Source organism: Ambystoma mexicanum, chromosome 9, assembly GCF_040938575.1.
Source record: "Ambystoma mexicanum isolate Mex_15411 chromosome 9, UKY_AmexF1_1, whole genome shotgun sequence".
Classification (NCBI taxonomy): Eukaryota; Metazoa; Chordata; class Amphibia; order Caudata; family Ambystomatidae; genus Ambystoma; species Ambystoma mexicanum.
The window spans coordinates 194,756,531-194,777,626 of record NC_090931.1 but is presented as its reverse complement, the minus strand read 5'-3'; the positions used below and the strand labels follow the sequence as shown (position 1 = coordinate 194,777,626).

General features: G+C 42.7%; 1 protein-coding gene across 3 annotated transcripts in view; it reads left to right on the top strand.

The window, feature by feature from the left end:
- The window catches only part of LOC138487868 (cerebellin-4-like), a 283,658-nt gene that overhangs the window by 248,145 nt on the left and 14,417 nt on the right, over positions 1-21,096 (top strand). Inside the window, exon 6 of one of the 3 annotated variants that reach the window (XM_069614480.1) lies at positions 15,287-15,831. The exons of the other annotated variants lie outside the window; for them this stretch is intronic. Within the exon in view, the coding sequence (XP_069470581.1) occupies positions 15,287-15,306 (20 nt within the window). The 3' untranslated portion in view covers positions 15,307-15,831. Of the gene's footprint in view, positions 1-15,286; positions 15,832-21,096 lie in introns of those variants that run through there. 3 annotated transcript variants of the gene reach the window in all.

The following is a 21,096-nucleotide window of genomic DNA, read 5'->3' as shown; positions in this document are numbered from 1 at the left end:
ACACCCACTCAAACAATGTAGGTCGACAAACCTGGGTTTCAGAACTAAATCCAAATATAAATCGCTATATAATATATAGCAGATAAACCACAATCACATTAGATGTTAAAAGAACACGTAAGCCTGTATGACAGGAAAAACAAAATTATCAAAGTAACAAGACATACATCACAAGTTATACGAAGACTCAATAATGTGTCACATGATTGCAAGTAAACGGAGTAAGAAAATTACTTGATTTACATAAAATACACAGACCATATACTATAAATGGTGACAAAACAAGAACGCAAGAGGTGTGGGTCTGAAGGACTGAAGAAAAAAAAGAGGACAAAACCACATTTCTTGCTCACCAAAAATGAAGGTAAAGTAAACCATGAATCAAGTTCAGTTCATAGATCATAGCATTCCTTAAAAATTCCCAAATAGCATGAAACACCAACCCTCTGCGTGTCAGACGCTTCTACAGGCAAAGAGTGGGGGGTAGATCTCTGTTCTCGGCTGGGGCCTCCCTCTGGAACAGCCTCCCTGCCTCTCTCAAACTTGAGCAGAACCACCTTGGGCTCCAGAAGCAACTCAAGACAACCCTTTTTTGCTTCTGCTTTTCATATCTCTCTCTCTCTCTCTCCCCTTGCTGATGCTCCTGTCTGCTGTGTTAACTTGTTACCTGGCCACCCACTGAACCTACGGGACCAGGCTCCTGCACGACCAGTTGCCCCTTGCACTGCCTCTGAGCCTCCCAACCACTTAGGGACTGTATCTGCAACCCTACAATCCCCTGACGCCCTGCAGTTAACGAGCCGCTTCCGCGGCAGCACTTTCCGTGTTTCCACTGCACTCCTCCTCCCTTGCACTTCTCCCTCTCCCTCCCCTCGCAATAGCGTGATCTGAATGACACAAGGCCTAGAAAGATCATTTGTTTTGTCCTCCTTCTGTCATCCCTCCCATGGCTTGTCGCGCCTAGAAACACTTGTGCACAAATGAGTGACAAATGACTTATCATATGATATCATATCTCTAGTGTACCACCACAGTGCTATCAGATGATGCGGGAGTGTACGGTTCTGCAACCAAACGTCATAGAAGCTTTGCCGAAACCTTTCACAGTCAAATCATATATTTCTTGGCTAAATACAAATGAACCTTTGTTTCCTAACTCAAGATTCCGAACCTGTATCATGTTGCCAAATAGAAGTAACAGTAGTGATGGTGTCAGAATTGTATCAGCAATCATATTTACACTCATGCCAAAATCTACTCATTCTATCACCAGTGCAGAGCAGATGGTGTAAAGATGCCATTGCCTGGCAAAAGATCCAGCACAAATCACTATTAAACCATCTTAGCTATGGGCGAACAATACATACAAAAGAATATTTTTCTTTCCTTGGATTTGTAGTAATAAGGCTAAATAACTCAACAAAAAGAGTAATTCTTCATCTCAGGAGTTAGACATGTTCATGTCATTCAAAGAATAAGAAAATTAATGTGCTAGGTTATAAAATTATAAACTAAACAGACTAGGCTAAAAATTAGACAAATCCAATCAAGTGACATCTGAACAACCTTGATGGAACACATATTCATTAAGTAAATTATTAAGCAGTGTATACTTGTTCACGCCCCTTGATCCTAGGTCATATTCAGGAATGAGTAGTGAAAAAGGGTGCCAATTTCCTTAAAGACATTATTGTTCTCCATAGTACATTCTTATGCACTCTTCTGCAATCCAGTCCATGAATACCAAGGGTCTCTTTTTTAATGTAACTAGCCTAATGTACCATATAGAAGAACTCCAGGGACAAAGAGTTTCAACCAGCCCTCAGTGCATCAGATTATCTCCCTTGAGTAAAGTAAAAAATAAAAAATGTAGGTGTAAGTAACAACCAGTCCTCCTGGCACGGTGGTACCTGGAGTCGAAATGTCCATAGTAACATCTGCCGGCTTGAGCTGGTTTGCAAGAACGCCATCCTCGGCTTCCTGGTACGTCTTCTGTGATATCGGAATGTACCTCCTTTGTGCCAATGCTCAGCTCGTGCTGATGACATACCCGAAAGAATTGGTGAGGGTTCGGATCTCCCTCCTCTTCTCTATCCTGGGAAGTTGAGGGGGTATCTAAGGAGCCCTGGTGGGAGATTGCAATAACCACACAGGAGTGAGTCTTCCTGGATCATTCATTGCAGCCTGTCGGTTTTTGAGGTAGACAGACACCAACAGTTTTAGCCCCCTCAAGCCACCTTCCGTGCTATCTGGTCAACCTAATCTGTGGCACCGCTTGTTGCAGCGCCTCTTATGAAAATTGGAGATTGGTCTAGGAGCTGTAATATCCCTGGCCATAACTCACAGCCTTTCTTCCAGACATACCTTTTCCAGTGAGGTAAGTATTGGAGAGATTTAAGGTAATATCGGGAATTAAAAATGTCTTGCATCACATATTCGTCCTGAGGTTCCACTCCCTTAGAATGGAGACTGACATGACAATGGTATACTGAAGAAGAGGGGGCCGTTTTTAAGAGCGAGACATGAAACACAGTCTGAATTGCCCATTTAGTTTGGTTGTCGCTCTCGGTATGATATGCAGAAGTGTAGTTCAAATCAACTCCCAAATGTTGGCTGAACACTTTCCAGAAAGTGGAAACAGACTGGGAGCTTCCATTTGATGGTCTCAAGAAGACCATGAAGGCAGAACAAGTATGCTTGCTTTGAAAAGGAATCTACAATTCTCTTTATTACGGTGTGTACTTGCAATATAAGTAGATCCGTGATCAAGTCCATATACCATTCCTGCCATCGTCAGAAACTGGGAGTTACTGCAATAACCCCATCATTTTTCCCTAAAGGTGTTTGCTTGTGCACACGTCCACCATTCTGTGGGTAGACCACGACATAGGATCACTTGGTATTCCACCATACGCATATGCTTATCTCTGGGAAGGTTTTCCTGAAACATACTGGCTGGCTCCCAAGATGTCTTGACCACAATGTAGCATGGTATGTTTATTGGTGTGTATTAGAAGCCACAATTTGTTCCATTTCAATAGCAGTCCTTTTTTCTCCTCATGGGAAGGCTTGGCTGAAAAAAGGAAGAAAGTCTTGTGGTGTTGTATGCTTCTCTGAAGGTCTCATTAGAACCACTAGTGTCAGAGTTCCTGGATGATCAGGTCTTGTTGTTGGATCCTTGTTGGGGCATAGGGGTACTGGTAACCATGGAACCTGTGAAATGTACCAAGGATTTTCATAGTCCCCTCAGAGTGGTTACTTCACTAGAGAAAAGGGGCCTCATTACAGGTCCGACCGTAACCGTCCCGGTAAAACAAGCAGGGTGCCGCCGGACTTGCAAATTGTTCCGGCACCTGACTTCACGGAAACAGCAGGTCATTACAGCCTAGGCGGCCCGTGAAGTCAGACGCCGGAAAATGTAAATCCCCATTCCCATTTGAGTCCCGTAGGACTCAATAGAAATGGGGAGCACAGAAGCACTGGCACCATGTGCAACAGTGCCAGTGCTTCTGTGAAAGTCTGCGGGCGGGTGGCGTTCAGTCCGCCAGGTCTGACCCTGGCAGGCGGGGCGGCACCCGCCCACAGACTCGTAGTGTGCCGGTCAGGTAACAACGGTGCCAGTAGGCTTTCCGGCACCGTTGTTACCTGACCAGCACGCTTGTAATGAGGTCCAAGGAGTTTTAAGGGGGTTCAAGTGTAGCAAAAAAAAGAAATGTAGGTAGCTTGTGGAATCAGATTATGTCCTTTGTGAAATGTTCATAAAGCAAAAATAAAAATACATGAGCATCTAACCGGCTGGGTCCTCTCAACACACTGGTACATGAAATTGTAATGTCTGTAGTAACCTTTGCACAATTGGGCTGGTTTGCGACAGGGTCTTGCCCGCTATTGTATCTGACTTCCGGGAGCATCATTTGTGATGTCGGCATGTACCTCCCACACACGGATGCTAATTACATATCCAGAAAAATGTATGGGGCCTTGGGATCTCCCTTCTCTTCTCTATCCTGTGCCACCAAATCCCACCCAGAGAGTCCCTAACAGCGAATCCCACAAAGTCAAACTCATTGTTTTGGTAGGATAAGCCAAGCACCAAGCAGGATTGAAGTTTACCGATTCTTCCTGGACCATACCCTGGAGCCTGTGGGGGAGGGGGTGGGCCCTCACCGAGCAGCCATGTGGTATTTTGGCAGGCCACCCTTGCCGAAAATAAAGGTATTTAAGGAGGGAACAGTGCAACATGTATGAGTTTCTCTATGTTGTTTTAGATACTAAAACAGAACTGGTGGTTGGTACAACAGAAAAAAACAGAAAGGCCAATAGATTCTGAAGACAGATTTTAAACAACCATGAAAATATGAAAAAGCAAAGGCAAACCAAAACTTTGAAGGGTAATAATAATTGAATTTAAGAATGGGGAAAATGAAGCGCTCCAAACCATCACCACAAATTAATAAATCAAAATGATAGCAGCCTATCATGCCACGATCAAGCCAAAGTCATATTATAAACATGGGACTAAACAAAACTGTGCCAAGTCAAACAAAAATAATAACCTAGAAGAAATGAAAAGGGCCATGTCTAAAGCATAAGTATGACTGAGGTCTGATTGTTGGCATGGTATAAGCACTTTTTGGTGATTTATAACAATGCAGGTGCTCAATTTAGTTTTATATTGTTGTTATTTCTTTAGGGAACACATGCTCCTAAGTTTTGGCTTTCAACTAAAATGCAATGAACCACTTGTAGAGTGCAATTCTTGTTGAGAATTCGTCTTGTAGACATTGCTATTTAAAGCCGGATTATAAATATGAAGATCACATTACTGGAGCCTTTGTTTGAATTTGGTTTGCTCAACAACAACAAAACTACATTATGAATATCATCTGAATTTTTTTTTAACAACCTACTTTACCTTTACGTCAAGAATTTGAAAATGTTTACATTACATTTTACAGTACACTAGCGGCTGCTGATATGAAGTAAGATTGCACAGCCAATCACTGATGTTCTGAACATGCTAGGATGAAGTGTTGTACTTAGCTGGACCAGAGAAAAGCCAACACAACAGATTCCCAAAGATTAGTGCTTCAGCCAATCAGAGATGCCCAAAAGGATTTCTGATTTGCAGCAGCCACCCTGTTACTGATGCAGAAAGGATACACGTGGAGCAAGTCTGGAGGTGAATGCCGCCTCTCTGAAGTGCTCGCGTGCAAATGCGACTCCCGAAGATTGGCTCAATAGCTCAGCGATGCTCCAGGCATAGTCAGAATTGCTCCAGTTTTAGGGTTTGTGGATCAGGTAAGGGTAGCAGGAGAAAATCAGTGATACTCATGGGCATCTCTTTGTAACTTCGGCCCTACAAGTCTGTTATATTACCTTTTGAGTGCAATTATTGTCGCTCACATGCCAAAATTTTGTTTGCCTATACTCCATCAAAAGTCTGTACATGGGCATTCTTGAACTGTGATCTTAAATGGACGTTTGAAAAGACAAAACAAACTTATGGAATTATATTCCTCCTAAAAATGCTTCTTATAAGATCAGATTTCAGACAAAAGCTCCTTAAATTTCACAGCTGCTATTGTCTTAATATCATAAATGATTGTGATCCAAAATTACCCTAATTGAAATTGAACTCAACCTTTGAAAGGTAGGCTTTATTCAAACCTGAAAGAACACTCTATATCACCCAATTGAAGTGACAACGTGACCCCTTGCAGTTTCGGGGTTAGAAAGAAGCAGCAACATGTCATCAGAATATAAAAGAAGGTTAAGCTCTGTGACAAATTGTCAGTAATTGTAACACCCAAGGAACCAAACTCGTACTCCGCCCTGATGAGACGAACTTAAGGGCAGATTGATTGTACAGACAGGGCACTGTTACGTTTGAGCTGTTTATTTAGATCTATTGTGTTTTGAATTGATACAAACTCGTAGGCGGTAACTTGAGGCTACTCCATTATTTGGACTTGCAGGCTGCTGGGGAATATTTAAACCCCAGTCAATCACTTGTAACCAGCACGTTAGGTGCCTCCGTGAATTTTGTCTAGCTGCAACTCGCTGCTGTAACTTGAAACATTTGCATTGTACCATCTGACAAATCTTACCACCATATTGAATCACGAGAAGGTACATTCCGATTGCGGGTGAGGGCTTCTCTGTTGTAACGCTTGCATGCTCAGGAACTGTGCTGACATGCTAAAGGGAAACTACAACTCCCAGCAGCACCAAAACCGCTCGTAGTGAAACTTTAGGGCTTTAGCGGAAAGCCGGTCTGCGCCGGTCCTCAAAGTTCCTCAGCGTTCTAGTCCAGGAATGGCTGTCCACTTCATGAGCTGCACCACAAACCCTAGTAAGTTATGGGTTATCTAAAAAGCATGGAACTTTTGAGGCAAGCACAGAAGCTGCTTTGCTTAGATAAGGTGCAGCATTACGTAAATGCCAGGAGAGAGATAACTGACTTAATACTACCTAATGAAACCCTTGGGAAGTCCAGGGGACAATCACTGGCACCAACAACATTTAGGTCACGTACCAACCCAACAGAACAGATACAGACAGCTGCAACGGACATAACCAAATGCACTAACAGAGTACTTCTTCCGAAATGGAATTTAACAGCACCTCTCCTAACAGTGAACAGAGAAGTTCCCCATTAGAGGTGCTCTAACCACTAAAAACAACTAGCCCCTCCAATATAAAAATGAGCCTATTAAATACCAGGTCGCTAAATAATTATTCCTTATGTATCCATGAGTACATAATGGAAGAATAGTTGGACATATTATGCCTAATGGAAACCTGGCTTCAGGATCCTAAAGGCCCCACCATAGATCTAGCAATACCTCAAGGCTTTAACATATTATACAAGAGCAGAGAAGTAGGAATGGGGGGAGGTGTGCCCATAATAGCTTTGAACAACTTACATTTATTTATTTATTTATTTATATTTGTTTTAACCTATAGGTTTTTACAAAAATGTAAAAAAGTCTGCTTCTGTTTCTCTCTTTAATGCGTTGCTTAAATTTCAATTAGAAAAGAGACGCATTATCACACTACTTAGGGGGTCAAGAGACGAGTAATCAGGTCTAGCGTTACATTTATTTCCTCACCCATCAAATGCCAAGGATGTGAAACACTCCTTCGTAAACTAACACCAACAAAGAATAGTTGCATTAATAGTATTGTTGTATATAGGCCACCATCTCTGAAATCAGACTTTAACGATGAACTTGCACACATTTTAAGTAACCTGAAAGGACCTAACACAGGGACATTGTTGGTTGGTGACCTGAATAGATGGAGAGGTAACTTGAAAGATAAGGAAGCTGTGACATTTGAAAAAAATCTGAAAACCATAGGTTACGCTGTGGTCAACAACAAACCCACAACCTCTAAGGGATATCAACTAGATTGGGTAATCTCTTGTAACCTGGACATCTCCGTGCAAAGAACAACTCCATGCATATGGTCTGATCACCATAAAGTAGAGTTTGTAATGGCACCCAATGACAATGCAAGAAAAATAGCAGACATTTTAAAAGCACCACTCCCCATATGCTAGCACAATGCTTAACCAATATCATGGCTGCCACCTCAGAGGAGGATTCATGTTGCAGGATTGTGACAACTTTCAACAACCAAGTCCAAGAACTAATTGACCTGAATGCCCCCATGAAATATAAACAGGTCAGACCCAAATTAAACCATCAAAAATGGTTCAATGTGGAAATGAACAACTTAAAAAGAGAGAAGAGGAAAAGTGAAAGAAAATGGTTAAAAGACCCCTCAGAAGTCAACAACGTAAAATGGAAGGAACTGGAGAAATGATACAAAGAAAAAACTGTTGAAGCAAAGAAGAATTTCTTTAATGAACAAATCTCCACAGCCACTAACTCCACAGGCAAACTATTTCAGATACTGAAATCAGTCAAAAAACCTCTAGCAGTATCACCTACATTTCAACCCTCTCAGGAAGACTGTGAGAAGGTTCACAATAAAATCCAAAACGCCTGTGAGGCTATAAGTTCCTGTCATGTCTCTCCCCAAGTGCAAGATACCCTCATAAGTGCAGACCCTAACCCTTCAGGTAGGAGGAGCACATTCAAGTTTAGCCCTCTACCCCTAGAGGACATGAAGACCCTTCTTTCCTCTGTAAGACAAACTGCATGAACAAAAAACATCCTGCCCCCTAAAATATTTCTGGAAAACAGACACTTTTGCACATTTTTTACTCAGAGATGATAATAAGGTCCCAGTAGCTATAAAAACTGTCACAGTAACACCGTTGGTTAAAAAATCAGTACTGGGCCAGCAAGATCCAGCCAACCTTCGCCCGATAACAAACTGCAATTTCTTATTGAAGGTCCTAGATAAGGCAGCAACTAAGCAACTTCAAGCGTTTGTGGATGAAAACAATCTTCTCCATAAACAGCAATCTGGCTTCAGAGGATCACACAGCACCGAAACCGCTCTACTAGATCTTCCAATCCAACCAAAATGCTTAACATCATGGACAGAGGAAAAGCCAGCATGTTAGTACTTTTGGACTTATCTGCAGCCTTTGATTTGTTAGACCATCAAAAACTTCAAAAGGCCCTACAGTTATTGGGTAGTTGCTCGCAGGAAGCCATAGACTAGGTGACCTCCTTACTTGCAGAATGGAGCTCCAAAATGTACTGGGGTGGTCAGCCTTCACGGCCCCTTTCCATCAACTGTGGAGTACCCCAAGCGGCAAGTGTGTCCCCCCTTTTGTTCAACTAATACCTATGGTGTCTCTGAACACTTCTTACCAACCTAGGGGTGTTTTTTACCAACTATGCCGACGTCACTCAACTGGTGATTGAACTGAGTGGGTGCTACAACACAGATAGTATCGTGACTGCCAGTATTTACAACATCATAGAGGCCTGGATGAAGACAAATTAACTTTGCCTTTGGAAGTAAGACCGAGCTTATGATTTTCAGTTCATCTCAGGCCAGGTCCAAACTTTAATCGGATTACACCTCCTTCAGCATTAGAGATTCCCACATTCCGGTATTAGGCAAAGTTAAAACCCTAGGTGTGTATCTGGAGGCGTCCCTTGGAGCCGAAGCACACGTGGCCTATTTGAAGAAAAACTACCAGTATTACCAGAGGCTGCTTACATTTATTAGACCCTTCTTAAGCAAAAAACAACTGCGTCACTATTGCCAGGGCCACAATCCTCTCAAGATTGGATTATGGTAATGCCCTTCTGGCTAAGGGATGCATCGCTCAATGTAAGAACATAAAAATAATGCAGTGAGAACCATCAGACAGAAAACAAGAAGGGAGCATATTTCCGAAGATAGAAAGTCACTTCACTGGTTAGCCCTAGAGTATCATATCGCCTTTAAATCCTTGACCATTGTGCATCACTGTATTTATGGCCAAGCCCCTGCTTATCTCAAAGAACAAATAACGCTCTACAAACTGGGTCGGTCATTGAGATCCGAAGCACCAGGCTTGGTCGGATGCACAGGCGCTAAAAGAGAAAACAGACTTGGATGCTCATTAGCCGCAAAAGCGGCACAAAGCTGGAACGGGCTGCCATGTCCTTTGAGACTAGAATCAAACCATATGACTTTTAGAAAGAAACTAAAAATGCTACTATTTAGATAATTGACCAGAAAACTGTAATAACGAATCTGCTGTCCTGTCTTCTTTTTGTTGTCTGAGTCTTGTTGTGTGCGCCCTGATGCCTGCGGGCTCCAGCGTGTTATAAATAAACAAATTAAATTAAATTAAAAAATAAAAGGTTGCGCCTCAGGCATATATGCATGCTTAGTTACAATGCTCACAGGTGGATCGCAGATCGCAAGATTGGGTATGGGGCAAGACGAGCTACAACATAGTGTCCCTGTTTCGGCTGCATTTGGTTGGCTGACGGTCCAGAAAGCTGAGGCAGCCAGAAAACTAACAGGGTAGGGTAAGGGGAGCAGCAGAGACAGAGAGTAAAAGCAACTAGAACATACACTTGAAAATAGCCACCAGTGATGTGCTTAATAGACCACACCTTGTGACAAGAGCAATCACTGAGTGCTCTGGTAAGGAGGCTAATCAGAAATGCCTCAAATCCAATAAGGAGCATTAGAAAGCAGGGGTAAATGTGCAAAGAATCTGGTGGAAAGAGCAGAGCTATAAAATATAGACACTTTGGCACAAGACAGGAAACAATTGGGAACTCACAGGACCACCCCATTTGGGGGTACTGTACTGTGGTCAGGAGCCTCTGATGATGGATTTTACAAACCAAAGTGATTTGCGGATCCATGCGGTGAACTGCAAACTGCCTTGCTGTGGTAGTGAAACACTTGTGAGTCCTGACAAAGCCAAGAGGAAGGAGAAGCCTCTGTGCAGTGCTTGTCAATCAAGACAAGCTCAGAGTCAGGAGAAACCTCAGTGAAGTACCGGTACATGCTTACAAAGTCAAGAGGAGGTGGACATCTCTGTAAAGTGTTTGTGAATTGCAGGGGCCTCTGTGAAGTGCCTGTGAATACTGATAACAACCTTATTGTAGTGATGATTCTGAATCCTGACCTAGTTAAGGGGCAGAAGAGGCCTTTGGGAAGCAATTATGAATCCTGGCAAAGTCAAGGTGTTGAACAAGCCTCTATGAAGTGTTTCTTAATCCTGAATAGGTCAATAGGCAGGAGAAGACCCTGTGAAATGCTTTGTAACCCTGACCAATCTTAGAGGCAGGGTGAGAAGGCCCTGCAAAGTGATTGTGAATCCTGACAAAGCCATGAGGGAGAGAAGCACTTGTTTAGTGCTTGTGAACAATGACTAAGCGCCCAGGGGCAAGAGAAGCCTCTGAAAATAATTGGAAATCCTGACAAAGCCAGGATGCAATAGAAGCCTCTGAAGTTCTTGTGAATGATGACAAAGCCAAGAAGCCGGGTAAGCCTCTGTGAAGCTCTTGTCAATCCAAAAGAAAACCAAGAAGCAGAGGTTCCTCTGCTGTGCTTGTGAATCACCCAAGGTCAAAGCAGGTAAAGCCTATTTGAGACCGTTTTTTAATACTGATAAAGCCAAGAGGCAAGAGAAGCCTAAATGAGGTGCTTACAAATCCTGAAAATGGTTGATGACAAAACCTCTGAGAGGCTGCTAATCCTGAGAATGAGTACAGAGGCTGGAGACTCTGAGAAACTGCCGAGCCTGAGAAGCGATTTGGAGGATCACAACAAGGTTTAGGGGTGATTGGACAATCCTCTGAAGCAAATAAGACAGCCTCTGAGAGACTTTCCATCACATGAAGGAATGCACAACCCACTCACCAGCCTCTCAGAGACTGTCCATTCTGAGAAGTACAGAAGCTAATGAATAGCGTCTGAGAAATTGCCAGTCCTGGAAAGAGTGCAGAGGTTGCTGAAATTAACTCTGAGACACTGTCAAATTCGAGAAGCACTACAGAGGTAGTTGACACTTCTCTGAGATACTGACACTCCAGAGAAGGGTAATAGAAGAGAATGAATAACCTCTGAGAGTCTAACATCCACGCGGAGTACAGGGGTTGATGATAAACCACTGGAAAATGAACAAAGGTATACATTTCATATCACCAATAAATAAATGGAAACATTTTCCACACATCCTGATTTACTTGCTTTACAACAGATGTGTATTTATCATTTGTACCAGCTCGATACCATCTTGAGTCATGCAAGTTATATTTCCATCAGCCCATATAGCAGCATATAATGGTTTAAGAACTAGATTCAGTAGAAGGGACAGGAACAAATACCACTGTCAAGATCCTTTTCCAGGATTCAACATTACAGAAGTTTAGATGCTACTTTTTCCCCAATCTATAAGGTAGAAATCATATCCACAAGAACACAAGATACATCAAACATCTGTAAACATTTATGTAGGAAGAGTCAAAGAGTCAAGTTATTCTAGCAAATGCCTTTTCCATATCCAGTAGGACAGCAGCTAGACAAGTTATCATCCTTGTAGAAGGTTATTAGGTCTGCCAAGCATCTGAAATTATCCTAAACACTGCACCATAATGAAGAAGGTCTGTATTGAGCGTACACGTTTTGGAAGACTATCTCCTAGTCTTAGAGAGAGAGAATACTGGTCTGAATCTTAAGGTCTGTGCTCAGTAAAGATATAGGGCTATAATTTCAACATTCTCCATGGCCTTTTGTCATCTTCCTTGACAACAATGAAGGGTCAGGTCTTCGAAGGACACACGTAGAAACAGGCTACTGCCTAAAGAATCCAGACAGAACTAAAGCAGGGGATCAGAAGCAAGGAAACAGGAACAGAGAAAGCAACCATCTGATAACAGTTGCAAAGCAGCCATTGTGAGGGGTAGCACCATTCTTACAGAGTCACTGTTTCTGCACATATGTTCAGTCAGAGGAACAGGATGCCATTTTATCTTCCTGTGTCCTCCAGAAGTCTCTGCTTTGGTGAGCTGAATAAGTAGGTCTCTCTTTGTGATGAGTGGTTTTTGGGGGTGAGGGGGTTCTGCGCAGTGGAATGAGCCGGATCAGCCACAGACTTAGCAGGACAAACAGGGCCACTGGGATCTATATCTAAGCAAGGTGTTGAACATGAAGGTGGAGGTAACTGTTAATGGTTTGGAAACAATAATGCTTAGAAATATGTTCCAGCTTGGCGGTATGATAAAAGGGTCCCCCATAAACAATTGTATTGAAAAACTCAGGGCACATGGCCTTTTGTGGTAGGACAATACGTGATACACTGTTGCCAATGGTGGTGCCTCACTGCTTGCAAGCATGCTGTAACATAGATGCAAGAATGTTAAAAAGGACAACATAAACAGAAGAAAAAAACAGTAATAGTATGTAAAAGGGCCAGCCAAGCGAAAGGAACCATTCATTATTATTCCTGCATGTCAGCTAGTGACCACACAGCACTCTGTGCAGCTGACCAGCTTAGCTATAATTCTGCTGTAGCTACAGTAATTGTAGCACATACAGGAGGATAGGCGATGAGTGGCTGGGTAACCCTTGGGGGCCAGTGACCATTCCACATTCCCTGAGATCCTGATCCTGGAGGTGGTATACAAGCCATGCCTAAGAGTCCCCTCCACGTGCTAGCCTTGTGTGTAAAGTATCCTCTAGCATGCCACAACCCATACCATGGCCGGCTTGTTCAACCTCTTGCTAAACACCCTACACTCTTAGTGTGGCCAAGAAGTATAAATGGGAAACTGGAACACCAAGTCTTGAGAATTCAGGCTGCCCTGTTTGTGGAGCCACCATCATGGTGCTCTGTGGACCATGTGGTAAATTTGGTGAGCATCAGCTGACAGAAAGAAATTAGTTTGTGGGCGCTGTTTGTAGGAGCTACTGCAAACCCTATACTCTTAAGACTGTGGGGGACTACAGGCACTCAGGAGTAAAAGGATCTCATATATGAGGATAGAGAGCCACAACGACGGAATAAGAGAGCTTAGTAGCCAGGACAGAAGCGTAATCTAGAGACAAGATGGTGACCAGCATTGCTATAACCTCGGTGCACTGAGCTGCAGGGTGAGCCGCAGAGCGAACTAGTTCACCTATGGAAAATGTATTCTGCCCTAATATTCATCAATCACCAAGCCCAGTCTTCCAACGTACACAGCTACCATGCATGCCACCCTTAATGGGCCATACACCAAAATCTGTTAGGGTATAAAAATAGCGTGAATTAAAAGTGAAGTCTGAAAATTAGGATTCAGGCAGCAGAGGTGGAGGAGAAATTAAAAGTGCAAAGTAGAGCGTGGCAGTGAGACAAGAAGAAGGAGAGTAATGTGGATAGCAGAAGGAAAATGAGTGGAAATAAAGAGGGGTGGACAGGAGGAGGAGAGTGAGAGAGCATGGAGAGAAGGAGGAAAGGAAAGAGAGTGGAGAGTAGCATATAAAATAAGTAGACAGAAGAATGAGGGAATATGTGAAGAGAGGGGAAGGAAGAGAAGTGGAGCCGAAAGAACATCGGAGCGGGGAGGGTAAGGAAGTGGTGGAGGAACATTAGTGGTACAAGGGGTTAAGGAGGAAAAGAACAACCAAGAGAAAGAAAAAAGCAAAGGAAAAGGGAAGAACGGGCAGGGAGATAGCGAAGAGCAGATAGGCCAAGCATGGGAGGAGAACACCTCTTTGTGGAGCGAGAAGTGAACCCCCATAGGATGGCAAAGAGAGTGAAGTCCTTCTTCACCTGTGAAAAAAGGGCACTCCTAAGTTGATGGAGGAGCAGCTGCTTCCCGGGAAGAAGCTAAACCAAAGACCAGAGCCTGGGAGCAGACTCCTAGCACAGACTAAATTGGAATGCTGTGCGGTGTGGCCAAACGGAAGGGAGCACTTAGAAGTGCTCTCCGGTCCAACTACCTGTACAGTGCCCAATACACAACCTCAGTCGAAAGGGTATCAGGTGAGGGGTACTAGATAGAAGGGTCCTGGAGGAACAGGGGCAGTGAACAAGAAAGAAACAGACAAAGGAGTGTTGGGGACATTAAAGGGGAAGTTCTCTCTGAAATGTTATTGGCCCAATGGATCAGGCATGTATTTCTGAGCATATATCGATCGATCTGAATTTTTTTTCCGATGCATCTTACCTTTGGTTTTCTGAGATTTACACATGCGAAACTGATGGGTCAGAAACCGCCATCTTGTGCTAATCATATTCGTTGATCCATCGCCCTAAGTTCAAGTGCCCTCACAGCATTAAATCAGATCACCCGCCCCTCAAGTTGACATCATAAGACACTTACGCCCCATGTCACTAGGCCAGTGCATGTCTCAATTGAATGTCTTCTGTGCACAATCTATTGCCGTGACTGCATGAAAATATTACAACGCCTCTTTCCTCGATAAGTATCAACAAATCCTTTCTGAACAGACAACATTGAACTTTCTTCTTCCTTCCTGTCAGTCTATTTCATTCCGAGCCTCCATGACTTCTTTTTGCTGTGTTCAGCTATCTACAAAGTATGATGTACTGTGCACTGGTACTTACACTACCTCAAATAAATTAACAGTGTATTAGCGCTTTATATTTAAACGTTTTTTATATAATTACAAATGTCTTTACTAAGGACTAAACTATTTTAAATGTTAATATATACATTAGCTATTTTTTACATGTGCCAATGCCTATTTTCAAAGTTTGGGCCTATTTGTTTTGTCTTTACAGTATGGGTTTTTGAAAAATGTCTTTCTTCTCATGAGATTATTTAAAATTGCATTTTAAACTAAAACTGCATTGCATTACTTTAACCAAATTACTAATTTTTTACTTTTTCTCCCACAGTGACTTTTATACTTCTTTAATACTCAAAATTATGCCAACAATTCAGCCCTATCTATACGAGCCGGAGCATACAGAAGAGGAAATGCTTGACAGAGATAGAAGGTGAAAAGATGGGCAATCTACTGTAAATCACGATGATCAATCATAAAATCCTGATCCTATTCACATGGAAGACGTTTCCACTTGGCGTACCCGCCTTCGATGTGAGGTAATGCCGACCTTAGTCGAGAAGTGCTGTTGCAGAGAAAACTATGGCTGCTTGGCCTACGTAGCCAAAGAATAACCTCCACCGCTATATATTGCCCAGCTGCATGACTTTAGGGAAGCCTGCCTTACAAGATCCGCCTTGAGAATGATGAGGGTCCTGATGCACGAACTTAGTGCAACAGTTTGCTCTCGTTCTTCAAGTAATGAGTACGTTTTGTGTTTATACATTTTATTTGTGACAACCTTGAACTGTAGCCGTTTATGTTGTTCTCCTACTAAATTGTGACTGTGATGGGTCAAATGTTCATATATTTGAAAAAAGGTATATTTCTTAGCCTAATCTATTCAACATTGTATTTAATGACAAATCATTAAATGACACTTTTACTGTTGTAGTAAATAAAAACAATGTGGTAATATGATAATTGAATACAATTAATTTCTAAGTCACCAACAGCACCAAGTATAACTTTATCATCTGCATCAAGAAACTTTGAAATCAATAATTTTGAAATATCATTCATACTATATCATAATGTAACTAAAGAGCTATCACTTATCAATGCACTCATTTATTCAAAGTCTTTAAGGTTTTCATTTTTTTATTTTTGGGTCAGTAGGTTGGACACAGTGTAAGAGAATGTACAACTTGACGTGTTCTAGTGTCTATAGACAATGTCCACATAGGACCGGTTGTCTCCATACTCCCATTAAAAGACCTCATCCCTGCTTTGGACATATCTCGGTGTCCTTTGATGAGGTTCTGGGCCTATCGCGCTCGCCTCATCCACATCCATCCCCCCTCCAGTATCAACGGCAGTTGTCACCTGTGACCGTGTGCTCGGAAGGGGGCTGGGTGGATGGGAAGGCACAGGTGATGAATACCATGTACAGGTCAAAGGGGTCTTGCCTCTAGGGACCATTGTCCACATGGCCAACCCAGATCCAGTGTCTCCATACTTCCCTTTGAAGACCCCGTCCCTGCAATCAACATATCTATGTGTCCTTTACCAAGGTGCCAGGCCTATTGCGCTCGCCTCTTACCCCCTCTAGTGTCAATGGCAGTTGTCACCTGTGACCGTGTGCTCGGAAGGGGGCTGGGAGGATGGGAAGGCACAGGTGACGAATACCATGTACAGGTCAAAGGGGTCTTGCCTCTATGGACCATTTTCCAAATGACCACGCCTGACCCGGTGTCTCTATACTTCCCTATGAAGACCCTGTCCCTGCATTGCCTGCATTGAACATTATCCCTTTATCCTTTGCCAAGGTTCCGGAATTATTGCACTCGCCTCAGCCACATGCACTCCCTCTTCCCCCAGTATCAATGGCAGCTCTCACCTGTGACCGTGAGCTCGCAAGGGGGCTGGTTCGATGGGAAAGAACAAGGTCCCGAATACCATGTACAAGTCAAAGGCGTCTTGCTTCTAGGGACCATTGTCCAAAGGGCCACTCTAGACCCGGTGTCTCCATACTCCCCTTTGAAGACCCCGCCCTGCAATCAACATATCTCTGTGCCATTTGCCAAGGTTCTGGGCCTATTGCGCTCGCCTCATCCACATCCATTCCCCGACCAGTATCAAACACAGTTGTCACCTGTGACCATGCGCTCGCAAGGGGGATGTGTTAATTGGAAGGCACAAGGGACCGAATACCATGCACAAGTCAAAGGGGTCTTGCCTCTAGGGACCATTGTCCACATGGCCATCCCAGGGTGCCAAAGGTTGTACGTTAAAAGAACATATTCCAAAAGATCAAATTACTAAATTCCGGAGCCCACTTGCCCGCATTTTGTAATTGGATCTTTTGGGATTTTGCCCGTTTGTCCCCCGCACTGCTTTTAATGTATGCGGGGGACACTCCTGCAACCCCGCAGCCCATAATACCGATCTGGGGGAACGGGGACACCCCCACAACCCCTGATCCCCTATTCGGTATTATGGGTTGCGATCTAATCTACTATGCGGAATGCATGCTAGGTGTGCATTCAGCATTTTAGATTCAATCCTTTCGTCCATTTCCAGTGCTGAATACCATGTACAAGTTAAAGGGGTCTTACCTCTAGGGACCATTGTCTACATGGCCACCCCAGACCTGATGTCCCCATACTCCTCTTTGAAGAGCCTGTCCCTGCAATCAACATATGCATGCAACTATTGATGAGACCCTGCGCACTTCCACTCTCTTCATCCTTATACACCCACGCCCTTATCAAAGGCATTAATCACATGAGAGCATGCACTCACAATGCTTGGTTGTGGATACCCAAATTTTTCTTTGAAATTTGATGTCATCCAACCCTCATCCCCATCAATCTTTAAACATGCCCAAGTATGGATATGTAAATATACTGCATCATGGCCCTAAAGAAAAGCACCAACTAAATTTAAGGGCAGTCCATTCACATGACAGATTCACGTGCACAGCCACTTTTCTGTATTTATTGTTTGCTTGTTAGGTGCTTATACAGCAAGTAAATTCTGTTTCAAAGCACCCAGAGCGCAACAGAGAGGGGACATGGTAATGAGACATATTAAAATACATGCAAATATTAAATACAGTGGAGGGGAAAAAAGGATGAACCTACTATGCCTTATGAGTATTCAGAAAGCGTAAGTGCAGAAGGGAGGGCACAGTAGAGGTAGGTGATGTGGTGCCTGTGCTTGTGGGTGAGCAACAGATGAAGTGCAAGGCATGGTAAGTGCGAGCCTCCAGGACGGAGGGTGTGCTGAGGCAAGTGCTGAGGATAGACAGAAGCTGGGGGCAATTTGGTCAGGACCTCGAGAACGCATTAGGACCCTGGGTACCAATCAAAGCAACTGTGAGAATTAGCAGAGGAGAGAAGAGGGGAAGGAGGAGGTAAAGAGAAAAGTCTTGGGGAGTTTCTGGAATTTAGGAAAGTCCTGCTCAAGACACAGAGGGAGGGGGAGGCTGTTCCATAGAAGGGAGCCAGCTGAGGAAAGCGATCGACCCCCTGCACTCTGTTTAAGGAAAGACTTTACACACAAAGAGTTGGTGCCAGAGGAACAAAGAGGCCTAGAGAGAGAATATTTAGTAAGAGAGAGTTGAGGATAGTGTGGTCTAGGGCCCCAGACAGCCTTGTGGATGATACAGAGGGGTTTGAATTGAATCTGTGAAGCATCCGGGAGCCAGTGAAGGCTTTTCTAGGGCTTATAAACTTAGACTTATAAACTCTGTCAAACATAGCAAGAAAACATCTCTGCTGCCTACTGCGGATATCATCAGCGCACTGCTTCTTCTCCCCGTTGCTGACTCACCTCGTTAAATGTATTCAATTAGAGGTGATACAACTCTTGGTTATTACAGTGACCTTGTGTTCAACGTTTTACTTTTATAGTGCTTTTCAATCAATTTCCATCCGATTTTTATGTTAATGTATCTGAAGGACTTCACCAGTATCAACCTTTCAAAGTATTATCTATTCAATTAACACACCACATGACAGTGTATTATTTAAGAAATACATCTTTTGATCATCCCTCTTTTATAATTCGGAGGCTCCAAGGATAATCAATGTACCACTAATACGTTTCTTGGTGTGAAAGACCATTGACTTAAAAATACTTTGTTTGCCTGTCTAGTCAGACTATGTAACAGGGCAGTTACCAAACTGTACAGCACTTTCTTTTACAAGATTATTGTTGGTTGAAAGAATCACTTTCATACATTATTAATGCACATTTAAAAAAAAAAAGTTCTAGATCTTTAGGATTGTCACACAATGCCTTCATGTATTGTTGTAGGGTGGCCTAATATCAGCCATGTCAAAACTCTGGGTACAGTTGTGCATATTTTCCCCAAAGGATATGTCGTTGAAAAGAACATGGATGTTAAATTGTGGATTCCCAGTATCCAAGATTGACAGCAGAGTCAAGGATGTCTCGGAGGACGTGAGGGACAATCAATTCTGCGTCTGCAGCATGTACTTCTTGGAAGATATGTATGAACCATCAAAGTTCACAAAAAAGCATAGCCCCAGACTCCTTCGCAAATTACTTCCCAATACTGTTCCAACTGTATTTCAGCACGCACTGAGTCAGGTGAGTAGTGAACATTGAAAGATTAATGTATGTGCATACATACACAGTTGGGTGCGTATGCACATTTTCAAAGAATTATCACACCATTTTTTGAACTTCTGTGCCAATAGGTAATGGGATGAAAGGATTGGAAATTTGTGTAATATTGGTATAGATATGTTATTGACACATTTTCTATTTGGTTACAATTTAGACACATATTTACATTTTACACTTTGTCCATTAATAAATCCAAAATTATGGGATACACACAATGTTCACTGCAATGTGAGCATTTATAAAAACTTTAATAGCACTTTCTGAAACGTGGTTAGTTAACAAAATATGATGATTACAATGTCTGTCATTACGTAGACCACACTGATGCAAGTCCAGACGTTACCTCTGAGGAAATGACAGACATTTCCAATATACAAACTGTGACCCCTACTGACATGGTCGTAAACTGATTTATAGTGTATTTGTCTGTTTTTTTTAATGAGTAATATAACTTTTGTATTGTCCATTAATATGAATATATTCATTTAATAAAGGAAGAAGCGTCATCATTGACAACTATTCTAGAATCAACATCAAGCTCACTTCCCTTTCAAGTAATATTTGTTCCTATTCTATATTTTTATACGACTATAGTATAGATGTCTAAGGTCAAGCTCATTGATAACTGGTATTGCTTACTTTTCTTTTTGAAAATAATATCAATGTCAAATGTTATCGCATTACCCATTCCCTTTTTTAAAGTTCTTTATTTTGCTATACTTTTCTTCCAACCTTACAGCTGTAAAATAGAAAATGTATATACAAGGGGATGCAGGTATTTTGCAAACATACTCTTCTTCTTTTGCAACCGGTCAGGCGGATGAGGTATGACACTTGTTACTTTAATGAATGATATTAACGATTGCTGATTAATAATATTCTTTTTCAAAGTACGATTACTACTGTATACATGAGGTGTGCCCTCAACTCGGGGCTGCTCTGAAATTAACTGACATCTCTCAGCCTGTGCTCTGCTGTATTCAACCTAGCTGAAACTACTGAATTGACATTTTCCTGCCCTATGCTGTACTTACAATACCACCACCACTGATGAAGCCCCACATTCCATGATGCGTGGCTTTTCCAGAGCATGCCCCCTTAGCAAGTTTGTCTGTTATGCTTACCTGTACACGTGATGTAATCCCCTGTTCCATGAGGCGTGGCTTTTCCAGAGCGTACACCCTCAGTAATTTTGTGTGTTATGCTTACCTGTATACCTTAGGTAACCCCCATACCATGAGGCGTGGCTTTTCCAGAGCGTGGACTTTACCAATTTTGCCTGTTATGCCTACCTCTACACCTGATATAGCCCACCTCACCATTAAGCAAGGCCTTTCCAGAACATGCACCCTTATCAATTTTGTCTGTAATGCCTACCCGTACACCTGATGTAGCCCACCTTACGATGAGGTGTGGCTTTACTACAGCATGTTTCCAAGATCCACCTGCACGTTGTAACCTTAAACGTGATCTTGCACTCTCATAATGTCTATTCACACTTAC